Genomic DNA, 12802 nt, shown 5'->3' on the forward strand with positions numbered 1-12802 from the left:
GGCAGAGACAGCCTGGAAATGTGGAAGAAAGGAAGGAGGTAGAAGAGAGCTTGGGAGAGACCCGCACCCCAGGGAAGGACTGGAGAAAGATGATTGGCCAGAAAACAGAATGTTTCCTGCCATTGGTCCAATTCCCTTGTCCTGGGGTTTTACATTTTCTTGTAGATGATGAGCATCTATGTCTGTGAGTTTAGGAGTGAGGGGCTGTGGTTTGCTGGGAGATGATGTTAGATAATAGCAGGACAAGCAACAAAGACCACTTTTCGTCCAGCAGGGTAGTTTTTATGTGGGCTCTTCTAATCATGAGGATGGTAAAAGTTTTATATTTTTTAATCAGATAATTCATTTATTCATCAAATATTTATTGGTACATTTTATGTGCCAGACACCCTCCCAGGCACTGAGGATATCAAAGAATATAGAAGCAAAGATACTTGCGTGATTAAATAACATTAGAACGTTAGGATACTTTTCAATTCAAGAAGGATTTTGTGGGCACCAAGGGGCGGAGCATGGGTGCTCCGGCCCTGCCTCGGGTGCCAGCACGCATCTGCAGAGCCCTATGGAGACACCCGCGGGCACAGGCTGAGCACGGTGGGAGCGGCGGCCACGTGAAGCCTCATCGTAGAGATGCTGCTGAGACCAGCCTGTCCTAAATGACTTGGTCTGTCTTGGTCTCAGAGAAAAACACCAGCTTGTCAGTCGGTTCTTGGGCAGGGGATCTCCAGAACTCAAAGGAAGGTTGTGTAATTTTCTGGTGAGAAAAAGAAGAGGATCTACAGTAACAATTCACGTAGTAATTGCTTACTTGGATGGAGTGCCTCCCATGTGATAAGAATGAATTGCTCATCCCTCCTTTCTAGCTCTTTCTTCTTTGATTTTTTTAAAATTCATTAATTAATTTATTTATTTATGGCCGAGTTGGGTCTTTGTTGCTGCGTGCGGGCTTTCTCTAGTTGCGGTGAGCGTGGGTTACTCTTCGTTGTGGTGCACAGGCTTCTCATTGCGGTGGCTTCTCTTGAATCGGAACACCGGCTCTAGGCGCGTGGGCTTCAGTAGTTGTGGCACGTGGGCCCAGTAGTTGTGGCTTGCAGGCTCTAGAGTGCAGGCTCAGTAGTTGTGGCGCACGGGCTTCGTTCCTCCGCGGCATGGGGGATCTTCCCGGACCAGGGCTCAAACCCATGCCCCCCGCATTGGCAGGCGGATTCTTAACCACTGCGCCACCAGGGAAGCCCTCTTCTTTGATCTTGACCCTCTCGCAGTTTCTGCCTTCTCAGATGAACAGCTCCTACTAGCTTGGAATGTTATTAATGAATTCTTCCCCTTGGACCTTCTCCCAGGAGGATGCAGTGGCCCTGTGTTCCTAGAGGAGCACCACTCACCAGCGTAGACCTGACTCATCCCTGCTGTGGGCTCCGGGGCCACTGGAGCTCTGCTGAGATGCCTGTGCCCACCCTTGGTTACCGATGTTCCATTTTCTTCTCAAAGCAGAACTAAAAAGGGACAAGAAATTAACAGAAGCCTGGCTTTTTCCTAAGAACCTGCAGAAAGAGCTGTGCCCTAAGGTTGGGAGTGCAGGTGGAGGACAGATAAGCTAAAAGTAGGCCCCAGATCCACTTTGCTAGGCCCAGCTCAGCTCCTTGTTTGGGCTGAACTGACCACAAAAAGGAAGATTATAGCTGTGCTCTTAGGATTTGGGATGGAGGGCTTGGCCTAGGGATTCACAGGGTTTCAGCCTATCTCAACCAGGTGTCAGGGTCTCCCAAACGATCTCAGGCCTTGCCCTTGTGGCTCCACCCATGGCACCCTGTCAACCAAGACCATTTATTTGGAAAACCCAGCCCCTCCCAGTTAGACGTTGACCCCATTGCTCCTTGCTGAGTTGTATTGTTGATTTGTAGTTCAGGGGTACAAAATCAGTTGGTAATTAAACTGTTACTTGAAGTCACCAGCCTGAAATGCAGTCAGCTGGTGAGAAATAAAACAAGCATCTCTGGACATTACTTAAAAAAAAAAAAAAAAACTTTTATACTTTCAGCCACGTTTAGAAGAGGAAGGATTATATAGTGTGGTGAGCCTCGGGTCCCTTTTGGAAGGAAAGACATGGCAGTGTGGGGAAGAGTGTGGAGTTGAAAATACTTAAAAAAATATATATCCTGGTGAGGTAAGTAATGCTCTACTACCCTTAGGAAGTCGACCAAAGGAAGCAGACAGGACTCGCTCTCACACTGAGCGCCGGTCAGGGACTCACAGGAATGGTAATGGTTCCGCTGTAAATGCTTCCCTTCAGTGCAGTCTCACCTGGACAGCGGTGGGATCCGTGTCGCAGGTATTCACGCTGAATACCTGCAGGCGGCATGGCGGGCAGTGTGGTGGTGCTGGTTCGGAGGTTGTGAGAAACAGAAACACTGAGATGGATATGCGGGGGGCACCAGAGCTGGCTGCCTCCCATCCCGCCTGCTCCAAGCCGGTCCACGGACCGGCAGCATCAACACTGCCTGCGAGCTCGGGAGGAATACAGAACCTCAGGTCCCATCCCAGACCTACAGAATGACAATCTTCATTTTAACAAGATCCTAAGGAGATACGTATATACACATTGAAATTTGAGAATAGCTGCTTTGAACTCTGGCAAAGGAGAGGACAGGAGGAGTCATGCTGGGAGGGTTGGTAAGGGTTCTCTCTTTTTTGAGCGGAGCGGGTCCTGGAAGAGCTGAAAGCCCTCACCTGCGTGGCAGCCTTGAACACCCCCATCTGAGCTATTTCTGGATCCGCAGCAGTGACGGCTGCTTCATCTTCACCTCTTTCAAGGACTCTGACGCTCGGTTGAAGGATGTCGTATGATTTCTCGTTATATAGCTGGGCTGTTAAAAGATAGTCTCATCACCCTTAAAGTGCTGGGAGGTTCGGTTTTTTTCTTTTTTTTTTTGAGATATAATTTATAAAATTTCCCCATTTAAAGGATAAGATTTGATGAGTTTACCCAAATAGAGTTGTGGAATCACCACCACAACCGTGGCATAGAACATTTCAGTCTCCTTAAGTGTGTTGGTTCCATTTATTGTCACAGCTTTCCATTTCATTAGCATAAAATACTTTAAAAAATGAAATTTTCAATAACATTGTCCATATAATCTTTGGGTAAATTATAGAAGAACAGGAATCATAGTCCTATCAATATGATTCAAAACGATGACAGATAAATGTTTTTAAGATAGATGTTTAGATGTTCGTTGTTTTAATGTGTGAGTCAAAATTTTCTTGCAGCAAATAGAGTAAAAATATCTAGGAATATTTAAGAAATCATGGAGGGACTTCCCTGGTGGCACAGTGGTTAACAATCTGCCTGCCAATGCAGGGGACACGGGTTCGAGCCCTGGTCCGGGAAGATCCCACATGCCGCGGAGCAGCTAAGCCCGTGGACCACAACTACTGAGCCTGCGTTCTAGAGCCTTCAAGCCACAACTACTGAAGCCCGTGCACCTAGAGCACATGCTCTACAACAGGAGAAGCCACTGCAGTGAGAAGCCCTCACACCGCAACAAAGAGTAGCCTCCACTCACTGCAACTAGAGAAAGCCCGCACGCAGCAATGAAGACCCAAACTCAGCCAAAAACAAATAAATAATTTTTTTAAAAAGGCATATGAATTAAAAAAGAAAAATCATGGCGTATTGCCAGAGGACTGGAAATGGGCCAATTTCATCCCAGCTTTCAAAAGTAGTAAAAAGTGTATCCCAAACATTATTCTAGAGCAGATTATTAAATAGCTTATTTACATGCAATTACTGCAGAAAACACTGCTCCCTGGGGGCAAATAAGGTTTTCCTCAATAGTCATGCTCACCTAACTTCATCTTTTGAGATAAGAGTGAACTGATATAATAAGAACCTGCTGTATAAATAAATTAATTTAATTAAAGTTAAAAATTCAAAAAAAAAAATTCTTTTTCAGAAAATAAAAGAAAGAGTGAACTGGTAGGTCACCAAACTGGCTTAAGCAGAGTGTACCTTGATTTTAGCAAGATATTTGGCATCTCACGTGGCTTACAAATGAGATTCTAATCTTTGTAAATTCACTTATACTTAGCCAAGAGTCCGCTGTGTGCTATGTTTGGTATTGGAAGTAAACAGGTAAGTAGGACAGGCCATGACTGTGGATTAAACCATCGTGGCCTGTCCTACAGTCTAGTGGTGAAGAAACATAATAAAGCAATAGAACAAAAAGATACCTCTGGCTGCTGGATGGAGGATGGATCAGAGGGGTCAAGAAAAGGGAAACAGGTTATCACAGTTGCCCAGAAATTAAAGATGACAGTGGCTTGGATTAGAGTAGTGGCTGTGGAGATGGAAAAAAAAGCGTATGGATTTGGGATATATTTTAGAGGCGGAAATGATAGGACATTTGCTAGTGAATTAGAGATGAGCAATGAGTGAGTAGATGAGAAGTCAGGGATGACCTCCAGGTGTCTGGCTGGAGCAGTTGGCCGGACAGTGGGCCATTTTCCAGATGGGCTTGTTCTGTTCAGAAAGAACCAGTGACTTGGATGAAGGCAGACTCAAGATAGGAAGCTGGATGAGGTAGTTGATACATAAGTAAAAAGGATAACAATTTTAAAAATATCACAAGACTGGAACGATAAAAGGTAATGAAAATAAGTGCAGAGCCTTATACTTGGCTTAAAAAAAAAAAAAAGAAGTGCACAGGATGGAACCAGGAAGACTGGCCTAACAGCAGTTCCCCCAGAAGCTCAACAAGAATGAAAAGTGTGACTTGCTTCCATAAAAATGAAAAACAAAATAGTTTGCCTTAAAAGAAGCAGGATGACTCCTGGGCATATACCCAGAGAAAACCGTAATTCAAAAAGACACATGCAGGACTTCCCTGGTGGCGCAGTGGTTGAGAGTCTGCCTGCCGATGCAGGGGACACGGGTTCGTGCCCCGGTCCGGGAGGATCCCACATGCCGTGGAGCGCCTGGGCCTGTGAGCCATGGCCACTGAGCTTGCGCATCCGGAGCCTATTCTCCGCAACGGGAGAGGCCACAACAGTGAGAGGCCCGCGTACCGCAAAAAAAAAAAAAAAAAAAACTATGGCCACTGTAACAAATTACCAAATTTAATGATGTAAAACAACACAAATTTGTTACCAAACTTAGTGGTGTAAAACAGCACAAACTTATTACCTTACAGTTTTGGAGGTCAGAGGTCTGAAACGGGTCTCATTAGGCTAACAAAAAAAAAAAAAAAAAACACATGCACCCCAATGTTCACTGCAGCACTATTTACAGTAGCCAGGTCACGGAAGCAACCTAAATGCGCATCGACAGACGAATGGATAAAGAAGATATGATACATATATACAATGGAATATTACTCAGCCATAAAAAGGAACGAAATTGGGTCATTTGTAGAGATGTGGATGGACATAGAGGCTGTCATACAGAGTGAAATAAGTCAGAAAGAGAAAAATAAATATCGTATATTAACGCATATATGTGGAATCTAGAAAAACGGTACAGATGAACCAGTTCGCAAGGCAGAAATAGAGACACAGATGTAGAGAACAAACATATGGACACCAAGTGGGGAAAGCAGGAGTAGGGGAGTGGGGTGGAATGAATTGGGAGATTGGGATTGACATATATACACTAATATGTATAAAATAGAAAACTAATAACTAATAGATAACTAACCTGCTGTATAAAAAAATTAAAGCAAAAAAAAAAAGACATACAGATGGCCAAGAGGCACATGAAAAGATGCTCAACATTACTAATAAAAAGCATTAAAAAAAGAAAAAGCAGGATGTCCAACTCAAATTAATAATCTTACTGTGCTTTGCACGGTCTGGATCAAAACTAATGTGAGAGCATTGTGCTTGGCTCACAGCCATTAAAAAGGATGGATGAGAAACTGGACCACGACTGAGCTGTAAACAGCTGAACACTCCATCACAGGATGAACAGCTGAAAGTACTGGAGAAGTTAAAGTCAAAGAGCACCATCTTAAAATGAGCACCGTCAGATGGACCTTTAGGTGGAGGAGGGGTTAGATTTCAAGTAGATTCAAGTAGGTCCAGAGGGTAAAATAAGGACCCAAGATAAACATAGCAGCAGAAGTTTCAGCTCAGCCTCAGTTCCAGTGCACAGCACTTTCCAGAAGCAGGATGGGTTGCATTATGTGTCCCCTGACAGAAGACTTTGCAGACCTGGATGCCTATGTGTTGGCACAGAGCATAGAGGTTTCCCATCCTGCCTGAAAAGCTGGGCAGGGTAGTCTCTGAAGGTCTCTCCCCAGTCCAGGAGCCTAGAATTCTGTTTCCTAACCAGACTCTTTCTTCTCAGGGGACACAAAATCTACTGGAATGTCCCTGCACCACGTTTTTCAAAGTATCGCTGACACATGAGGTTTCTCAAAATCCCTGAACACGTTCTTCGCGACACTATCTCTCCCGCCACTGCTTCCCCAGGGCCCGTGTTCAGTCATATGTTCTAGGTCCCCTTCTCTTCAAGGCTGAACATCAGTCTGAACTATTAATACCTTGACAACTCAGTTGCCTGTTGTTGAGGTTTGGTTCCCATTGAAACATGCCTTTTTCAGTGAGCAGCTTTTGCCCGAACCATATGGAAACTTGGTCAATGGTTAGCTGTGTGAAAGCTTACGTGATACCCAGATGAAATGAAAAAGATGAATCACTTCTGTTCCTCTTAGCACAGGAATACCAGCTTATGTTTCTCCTCCAGGAAAGCAAACTATATGTACAAATATTTACTTGTGTAAATAGGGGCACAGTCATGCTCAAGATAGAAGAAGTGTTCAAATAAGTCCTTAGTCTCACGAGTCATTCTCCCTGCTCTTTCTTTCAGATGTCAGCTCTGACTGGATCCTCTTAAACTATTCTAGGATCTGTGATAACCAATTCGATATTTTATTGCTTCTTTCTAAGAATCTAAATAGGGAGATATACTTTTCTAAATTTTAATTCCATTAATGCTAGATTCTGTTATAGGCTAAAGCAGTGATAAGAATTTTACATACAGAAGTTGCCTTTTAGTGACCTGATAGAAAAAGGGTTTTGCTTTATATTAGTTTTCAGTCTTGGAAGGGAAGGTCTATATGTTGGGAGGGATGGAGAAAAGGGTCTCCAGGGATTGGCCGTCAGACTTACTATGGGTCGTTTGGCCGGGGGTGCGGTGTGATGTCTCTCAGACATGAGAGCAAGGGGCTTGTCATCGCTGTGGAAGGATCTCATTCTGCTGTTGTTAAGTTTGGGGAAGAAGATAGGTGAGCTCCCTGCTAAAATCTTCCCTGATAAACACTTTTCTCCCACTTGGAAAAGAAAAAGAGGTGAAACGAGTTTATGAAGAAATCCTTTCTCTTTTGCCGAAGGCCACAAGCCAGCTGAGCATCATCTACAGAGAAGTCCACCCAAAAGAATGGCTCAGAGCCGTATGTGCAAGCACATGTGGTCCCAGAGCTACCAGCTGGGGGAACAGATGTTTCCGTAGAATGTTTCTTTTGCTACTGAGGACCCAGTTCTCCCTGGCTGAGGGCCTTTGGTTACCCATTAGGTAGATGTTAGTAATTATCCCTCCTACAACGTACATATTTTGAAAGATCATACTCTTTACTCATTAGCCTGGGGCCCAGTGGTAATATGTCCTCTCCTCCCCAGGTCAGTCCCAGGAGAGCCAATTCAGCAGAGGACAGGGTCACTTCAGAAGAGCCCATGGCTAATCCTCAAGTTGCATCCATTCTATCCCCAGTTGGTAGCCCAGGATCTTCTGTGCCACAGAAATCCCCTGTGGCCTGTCACAGGCGCTTGTGGAAGTTGCCACTTAGGGTTCAGTATCAACATGAGTGAACTCTGAGTGAAACTCAAGGCTTGCTTCCTTAACATAAATATTATCTTATAAGATGAAGGAAAAATCATACCACAGATGTGTCCTGTCTCTTACTCTCCGGCAGAGCATAGCAAATCATGTTCCGTTACAGATCTCAAAACTGCTGGATTGCTTAATAAATGCTAGCTCTCAGTTTTTCGTGTCCCTTAACCAGAATAGGTAATAAGGGACTTACCCTCTTATTCACCCTCTTACTCAGGGATCTGAGTCAATATATGTCCGAATGTACGTCTTTACAATCATATCTTAACCTAAATTCCCCTTTATTAGCCGGTCAGTTGGACTTTCACCTGAAGTGTTAGGTTTTCCATTCTTCCTCCCATAGATTTTCCATTCTTTCTCCCAGTGTTTGTTTTACTTCTGCCGAGCCCTGTCACTCTTTTATGGTTTCTGGCCAGTCTCTGGCAGTCCCTCTGCTCTGCCCTTGGCTGTCTGTCCTCCCCCGTTTATTTCCGCATGGTTGAAACAGAGGAGAAACAAAATGCCGCGAGACGAGAAAGCTAAGAAGCAGTGTTTCTGCCTGGGGCAAGGGAAGGTACCTGAGGAGGTGACATCTGAGCAGTGGTTCAGCAGGTGTGCGGAGTGGGGGAAGGGCTGGGAAGAGGCCCACGCAGAGAGAATTGCACAAGGGGCCAAGCACCGCTCAGCAGTACTTGCTAGAAAAAGAATTGCCTTCATTACTCAAACATGGAATCAATTGCAGTAATGCATTGTTCCTGGGACATATTTCCCTACATCAGGAAGTGAGCGGTCTTATCTAGGGGACTGGAATTTAGTTCTTTAAATAAATAAGCTTTATTTGCAATTCTTAGGTCTGTTTTAACCAAATGATTCAGAAACAATCTATACCATCTCCCACATCATTCTAACTGTGCTTTTTCTCGAGGAAGGTTTGATAATGAGTCAGATGTACTAAAACAAAAACATGAGTTTGTCGTTCAACAAAGTCTTTTCATTCCGCTTGGTTGTCAAACTTTTCCCATCCGTTAAGAGAGGGAAACTTATTATTATTTTAAGAGGAACCGGGTGCAAAAAAAAAGTGAATTATCTCAGTGGTCTAATGTATAGATTCAAAGATAGCCATAAAGTAATTAGGTGAAAAGAACCTAGACACCGTTTGGCCTTCTGTTATAGGCGACGGATGGGAGACATCAAGCAAGGTGCCCACAGTCACGTGGTCCTGGACCTAAGGGTCACTGCGAGCCTTTCCCTCAACATCCCCACTCACCCCACTCCCACCCTCACGCCCCTCTCTCACACTTCCTCACGGGGGTGTCACAGCAAGTGTACCGTAGACCACAAAAGCTTTCTTTCACAATGTTGTTTTAAAGTGGCCTCAACTGAAATGATCCCAGAAAGCTATTTCTGTTTACGCTTAGGATTACAAAGCATTTGAATTCTTGGAGTTACATTCTAATGAGGAGTTCTTTACTTGGTAGAACGTTTTTATCCAGGATGTTAAGGAGGGTGTGACTAATAGGTTCCAGTATCTGGATCCTGTCAATGAATAGCATTAACCGTATAACATCTAAATCAACCTTGGCCTTTCTGTTGGTTTGGCCAAAAAGTTTATTCGGGTTTTTCCGTAACGTGTTATGCAAAACCTGAACGAACTTTTTGGCCAACCCGATGCAGTATGAGGTCAGGGTCTGTGTTCTTTATAGTTATCACAAGACTTATTTTCTTTGCCTTAGGGTACTTTTGACTTCAGTAACACTGCTGTCGATATATTCAATCAACCTTCTGTTGATCTGTTCAAAGGAAACAGGTAAGCTGATAGCACGTCTAGTTTTGTAAAGCCAGGGTAATTGATTCTCATGGTGATACTGTGAACAAATGATACTCTCCCTGTTCAGCAACTTGATTATTAAAGAAAAACAGTACTTTGACCTGTCGTCACTGGAAGACCTGTAGAGGAATTTACCTGGAGAAGTAGATAGAGCAACATATAAGTTAACTTGTTATCAACAATGAGCAAATAACATTGCCATTTAAAGAGAACCCTCAATTACACCTGCTTTTCTAGTTTAAGATGACTTCATTCGGCTTTTTCCTTAGGTCTTTATAAAATTAGACCAAGGATCCCATGTTTTTATATCATAGCCTCCAAGGTTTCAAAAGGAAACAGAGCTTTCATTCCCTTTCGTGCATATTCCAAGGAGAAAACGTGATTCCCAGTGCAATGCGGGAATGAGCGTGCTGTGAAAAGACTTCAGGTTCTCTGGGCAGTGTAATATCTGAAGTGTTTATTTTCTGTTCCTGGGACACTGGATTATGTTTGTAATACTTTGACTTTTACTTTAGCTAAAACCACATTGGCCGACTATTACTGTATGTAGATGACTCCGTTTAACTGGAACGTTTTCTAATAAACTGCAGGTCTAACCGTTGTCTAGTTTAAACACCAGTCTTATGAGAGAATAAACAAAAGTTTAATTGTAGTCTGACTCATATTGCTTCCTGTGAACCTTTTGAAAAACGTGAGCTGAACTGTTACAAAGAAATATAAACCCATCTTCTTAAATGAATGGTTTAACATTTTAGTATTTATTGAGATGAGCCGGTTGAACACTTTCGAATTTTGCTATGGCCAAATTATTCGCTTGACAGAGTTGTCTGCTTCCCTCTTTTGTGAGCTGTAAATCCCTGAACTAAATTTTATCAAAGGTCAGAATTCCGACATTGTGGTTATTACGTGTTTCTAAGCTTGTTACTGTATTTAGGACCCATGAGGCATTGTTGGAATATTACTAAGATAATTCCTTGTTAGCCTGATCAGTTCAGGTAATTCATTCGAAAGGAACTTTTCTTCCCAAGCATCAGGATTTTTATTTTTAAATCAAATTTTTATTTTAATGATACACACCAGACCTGAGAATAAGATCAGAGTGGGAACTTCCGCCCCAGTAACGTAGGGAGACTTTTGAGACAGTAAAACAAATAAGTCTTATGACCTCATCGTTTATTTACAGTGCTTTTGTAGCCAACCTGAAAAAGAAAAAATCGTGGTCATGTCTGACATTTAAAAATGTCAAGGGGTTGTTTTGTAATGAGAATGCCTTAACCCTTGCAAAGCCAAGAAGGCTATTTGTGTGATTTTTGATAAAGACACAATAACTTGGGGAATCGTCCATAGAATGATGAAATCTTGGCTATTTTGAACATAGGGAACTCTGTCATTTCTTCTGTTCTCAACTGTGGTTTTTAAACAGGCTGCATGGTTTATGAAAAGCTGGGAGAACAGGTCTTTGGCACCACAGGGAAACTTGTCATCTTTGGAGCCACCTCCCTACAGAACACTGGAGGTAAAAAGATCGTGTTTTTCTATACATTAATGTTGTGAACATTATTATTTCTTTCTAATCCTGGTGGTTGGGTGGCCACATGAATTTTAACATAATTCAAGAGTATCGTTCTCATTGCTAAAATGGCGCTTGGGAAGTCCAGCAGACGCGGTAGTCGCTTAACAACCAAGGATACTGGGACAGTGTCTACAGCTGTCTTTGTGTCTTATTGAAGGTTAGTCTAGGAACAGGCTGGTGACCTTTTATATAGCTTGCAACGTGAGCCTCAGTATCCTCTTTCTAAAAATGTTCTCATTTTCCTCTAGCAATGCTGAGCTACCTCTTCATAGTAAAAAATGAACTACCCTCTGCCATAAAGTTTCTAATGGGAAAGGAAGAGACATTTTCGTAAGTTATAGACCGTTGTTTGTGAGATAACTAAAATGCTTTTAATTGAAATGTGGGCTAACCAACGTTTTTGTTTTATGAAGACTGCAGAAACAAAGTTTTCCCTAGGCTGTTTTTTCTTGGTTTGTTGTTTCTGGGGGCATATAAATGAAGGAAGCAGGCAGAGCCATTTGAATCTGAGCATGTAAAAGGTAGAGGCATCGGTCATGCTGTAAACGCTAGGTGCTGCAACTTCCCAAGAGCTTGAAATCTACATCCAGTTTCTATGAAGTAGAACAGATGTGGAGTATTTTTGACGCAGAAGTGGAACAAGCAAGATTAAGACCGGAGTTTCTTCCTTAAAGAAGGGACAGAGCATTTGGGGAGCAGAACTGACGCGAGCCAGCCTCATTAAAGATGCAGCTAACCTTGGAAAATGTTGCAGCTGTGTTTAGTACATCCTGTGTTTTGACTACCTCTTGTTTAACAGTTCTTGTCAGTCTTAGTTTCTCTGTTTTCTTTCAAGGGAGAATAGTAGAAACCAGAGTTCCTAGTGTTCTTTCATCAGGATTCAAGGTCAAATACAAGGGATTAGGGAGAAAGCAATGGCTACCTGTGGTGACTTGTTTTTCGATGATATTAGCCAAGCAAAACAGAAAGGAACTTTCTCTTTAAATAATTGATAAGAGAAGTCGTAATCTGACAGAACGTAATGTGTGCATTCAGCTTTGAACCCGATGTAAATAATTCAGAGGAAAGGCATGCTTAGCCAGTGGGAGTGAGGGGGGAAGCAGTATCTCTTCTTCTGCTGCCTGGGGAGAGAGATGATAGTAAGTGACTAGTGGTTGGGTCAAAGTGGTTGGATAAAACCTGAATAATGATAAAAGTTAATGGTAAACATTGGTAATAGTTAACAAAGTTTAAATACTGTGAATTTTTATGTGTGAGGAAAGAAAAGTCACTTTCTAAGAAAATGTGACCCAACTGCTTACATGCCTTTCAGAGCCTGGTACGTGGATGGCCGCCTTCTGGTGGTGGTAGTTACCTTTGGCATAATTCTCCCTCTGTGTCTCTTGAAGAACTTAGGTAAGAGCTTGCTTTTCTCATAGTCTCTACAATACCCAGGTGAATCAGAAACCTAATAAAAACGAACAACTTTGCCCTCTGCTTTCACTTGTAGGGTAAAGATTAAATGAGTGATAAATTACAAGTATTAATCAGGCTTGAC

General features: G+C 42.8%; 1 protein-coding gene across 1 annotated transcript in view; it reads left to right on the plus strand.

Moving 5' to 3' along the window:
- Positions 1-12802, plus strand: part of SLC38A1 (solute carrier family 38 member 1) — a 63930-nt gene that overhangs the window by 39808 nt on the left and 11320 nt on the right. Inside the window, exons 6-9 of the mRNA XM_024736939.1 lie at positions 9598-9671; positions 11116-11208; positions 11514-11595; positions 12578-12660. Of these exons, the coding sequence (XP_024592707.1) occupies positions 9598-9671; positions 11116-11208; positions 11514-11595; positions 12578-12660 (332 nt within the window). The remainder of the gene's footprint in view (positions 1-9597; positions 9672-11115; positions 11209-11513; positions 11596-12577; positions 12661-12802) is intronic.

The sequence above is a fragment of the Neophocaena asiaeorientalis genome, unplaced genomic scaffold, assembly GCF_003031525.2.
Source record: "Neophocaena asiaeorientalis asiaeorientalis breed wild unplaced genomic scaffold, Neophocaena_asiaeorientalis_V1.1 scaffold134, whole genome shotgun sequence".
Lineage (NCBI taxonomy): Eukaryota > Metazoa > Chordata > Mammalia > Artiodactyla > Phocoenidae > Neophocaena > Neophocaena asiaeorientalis.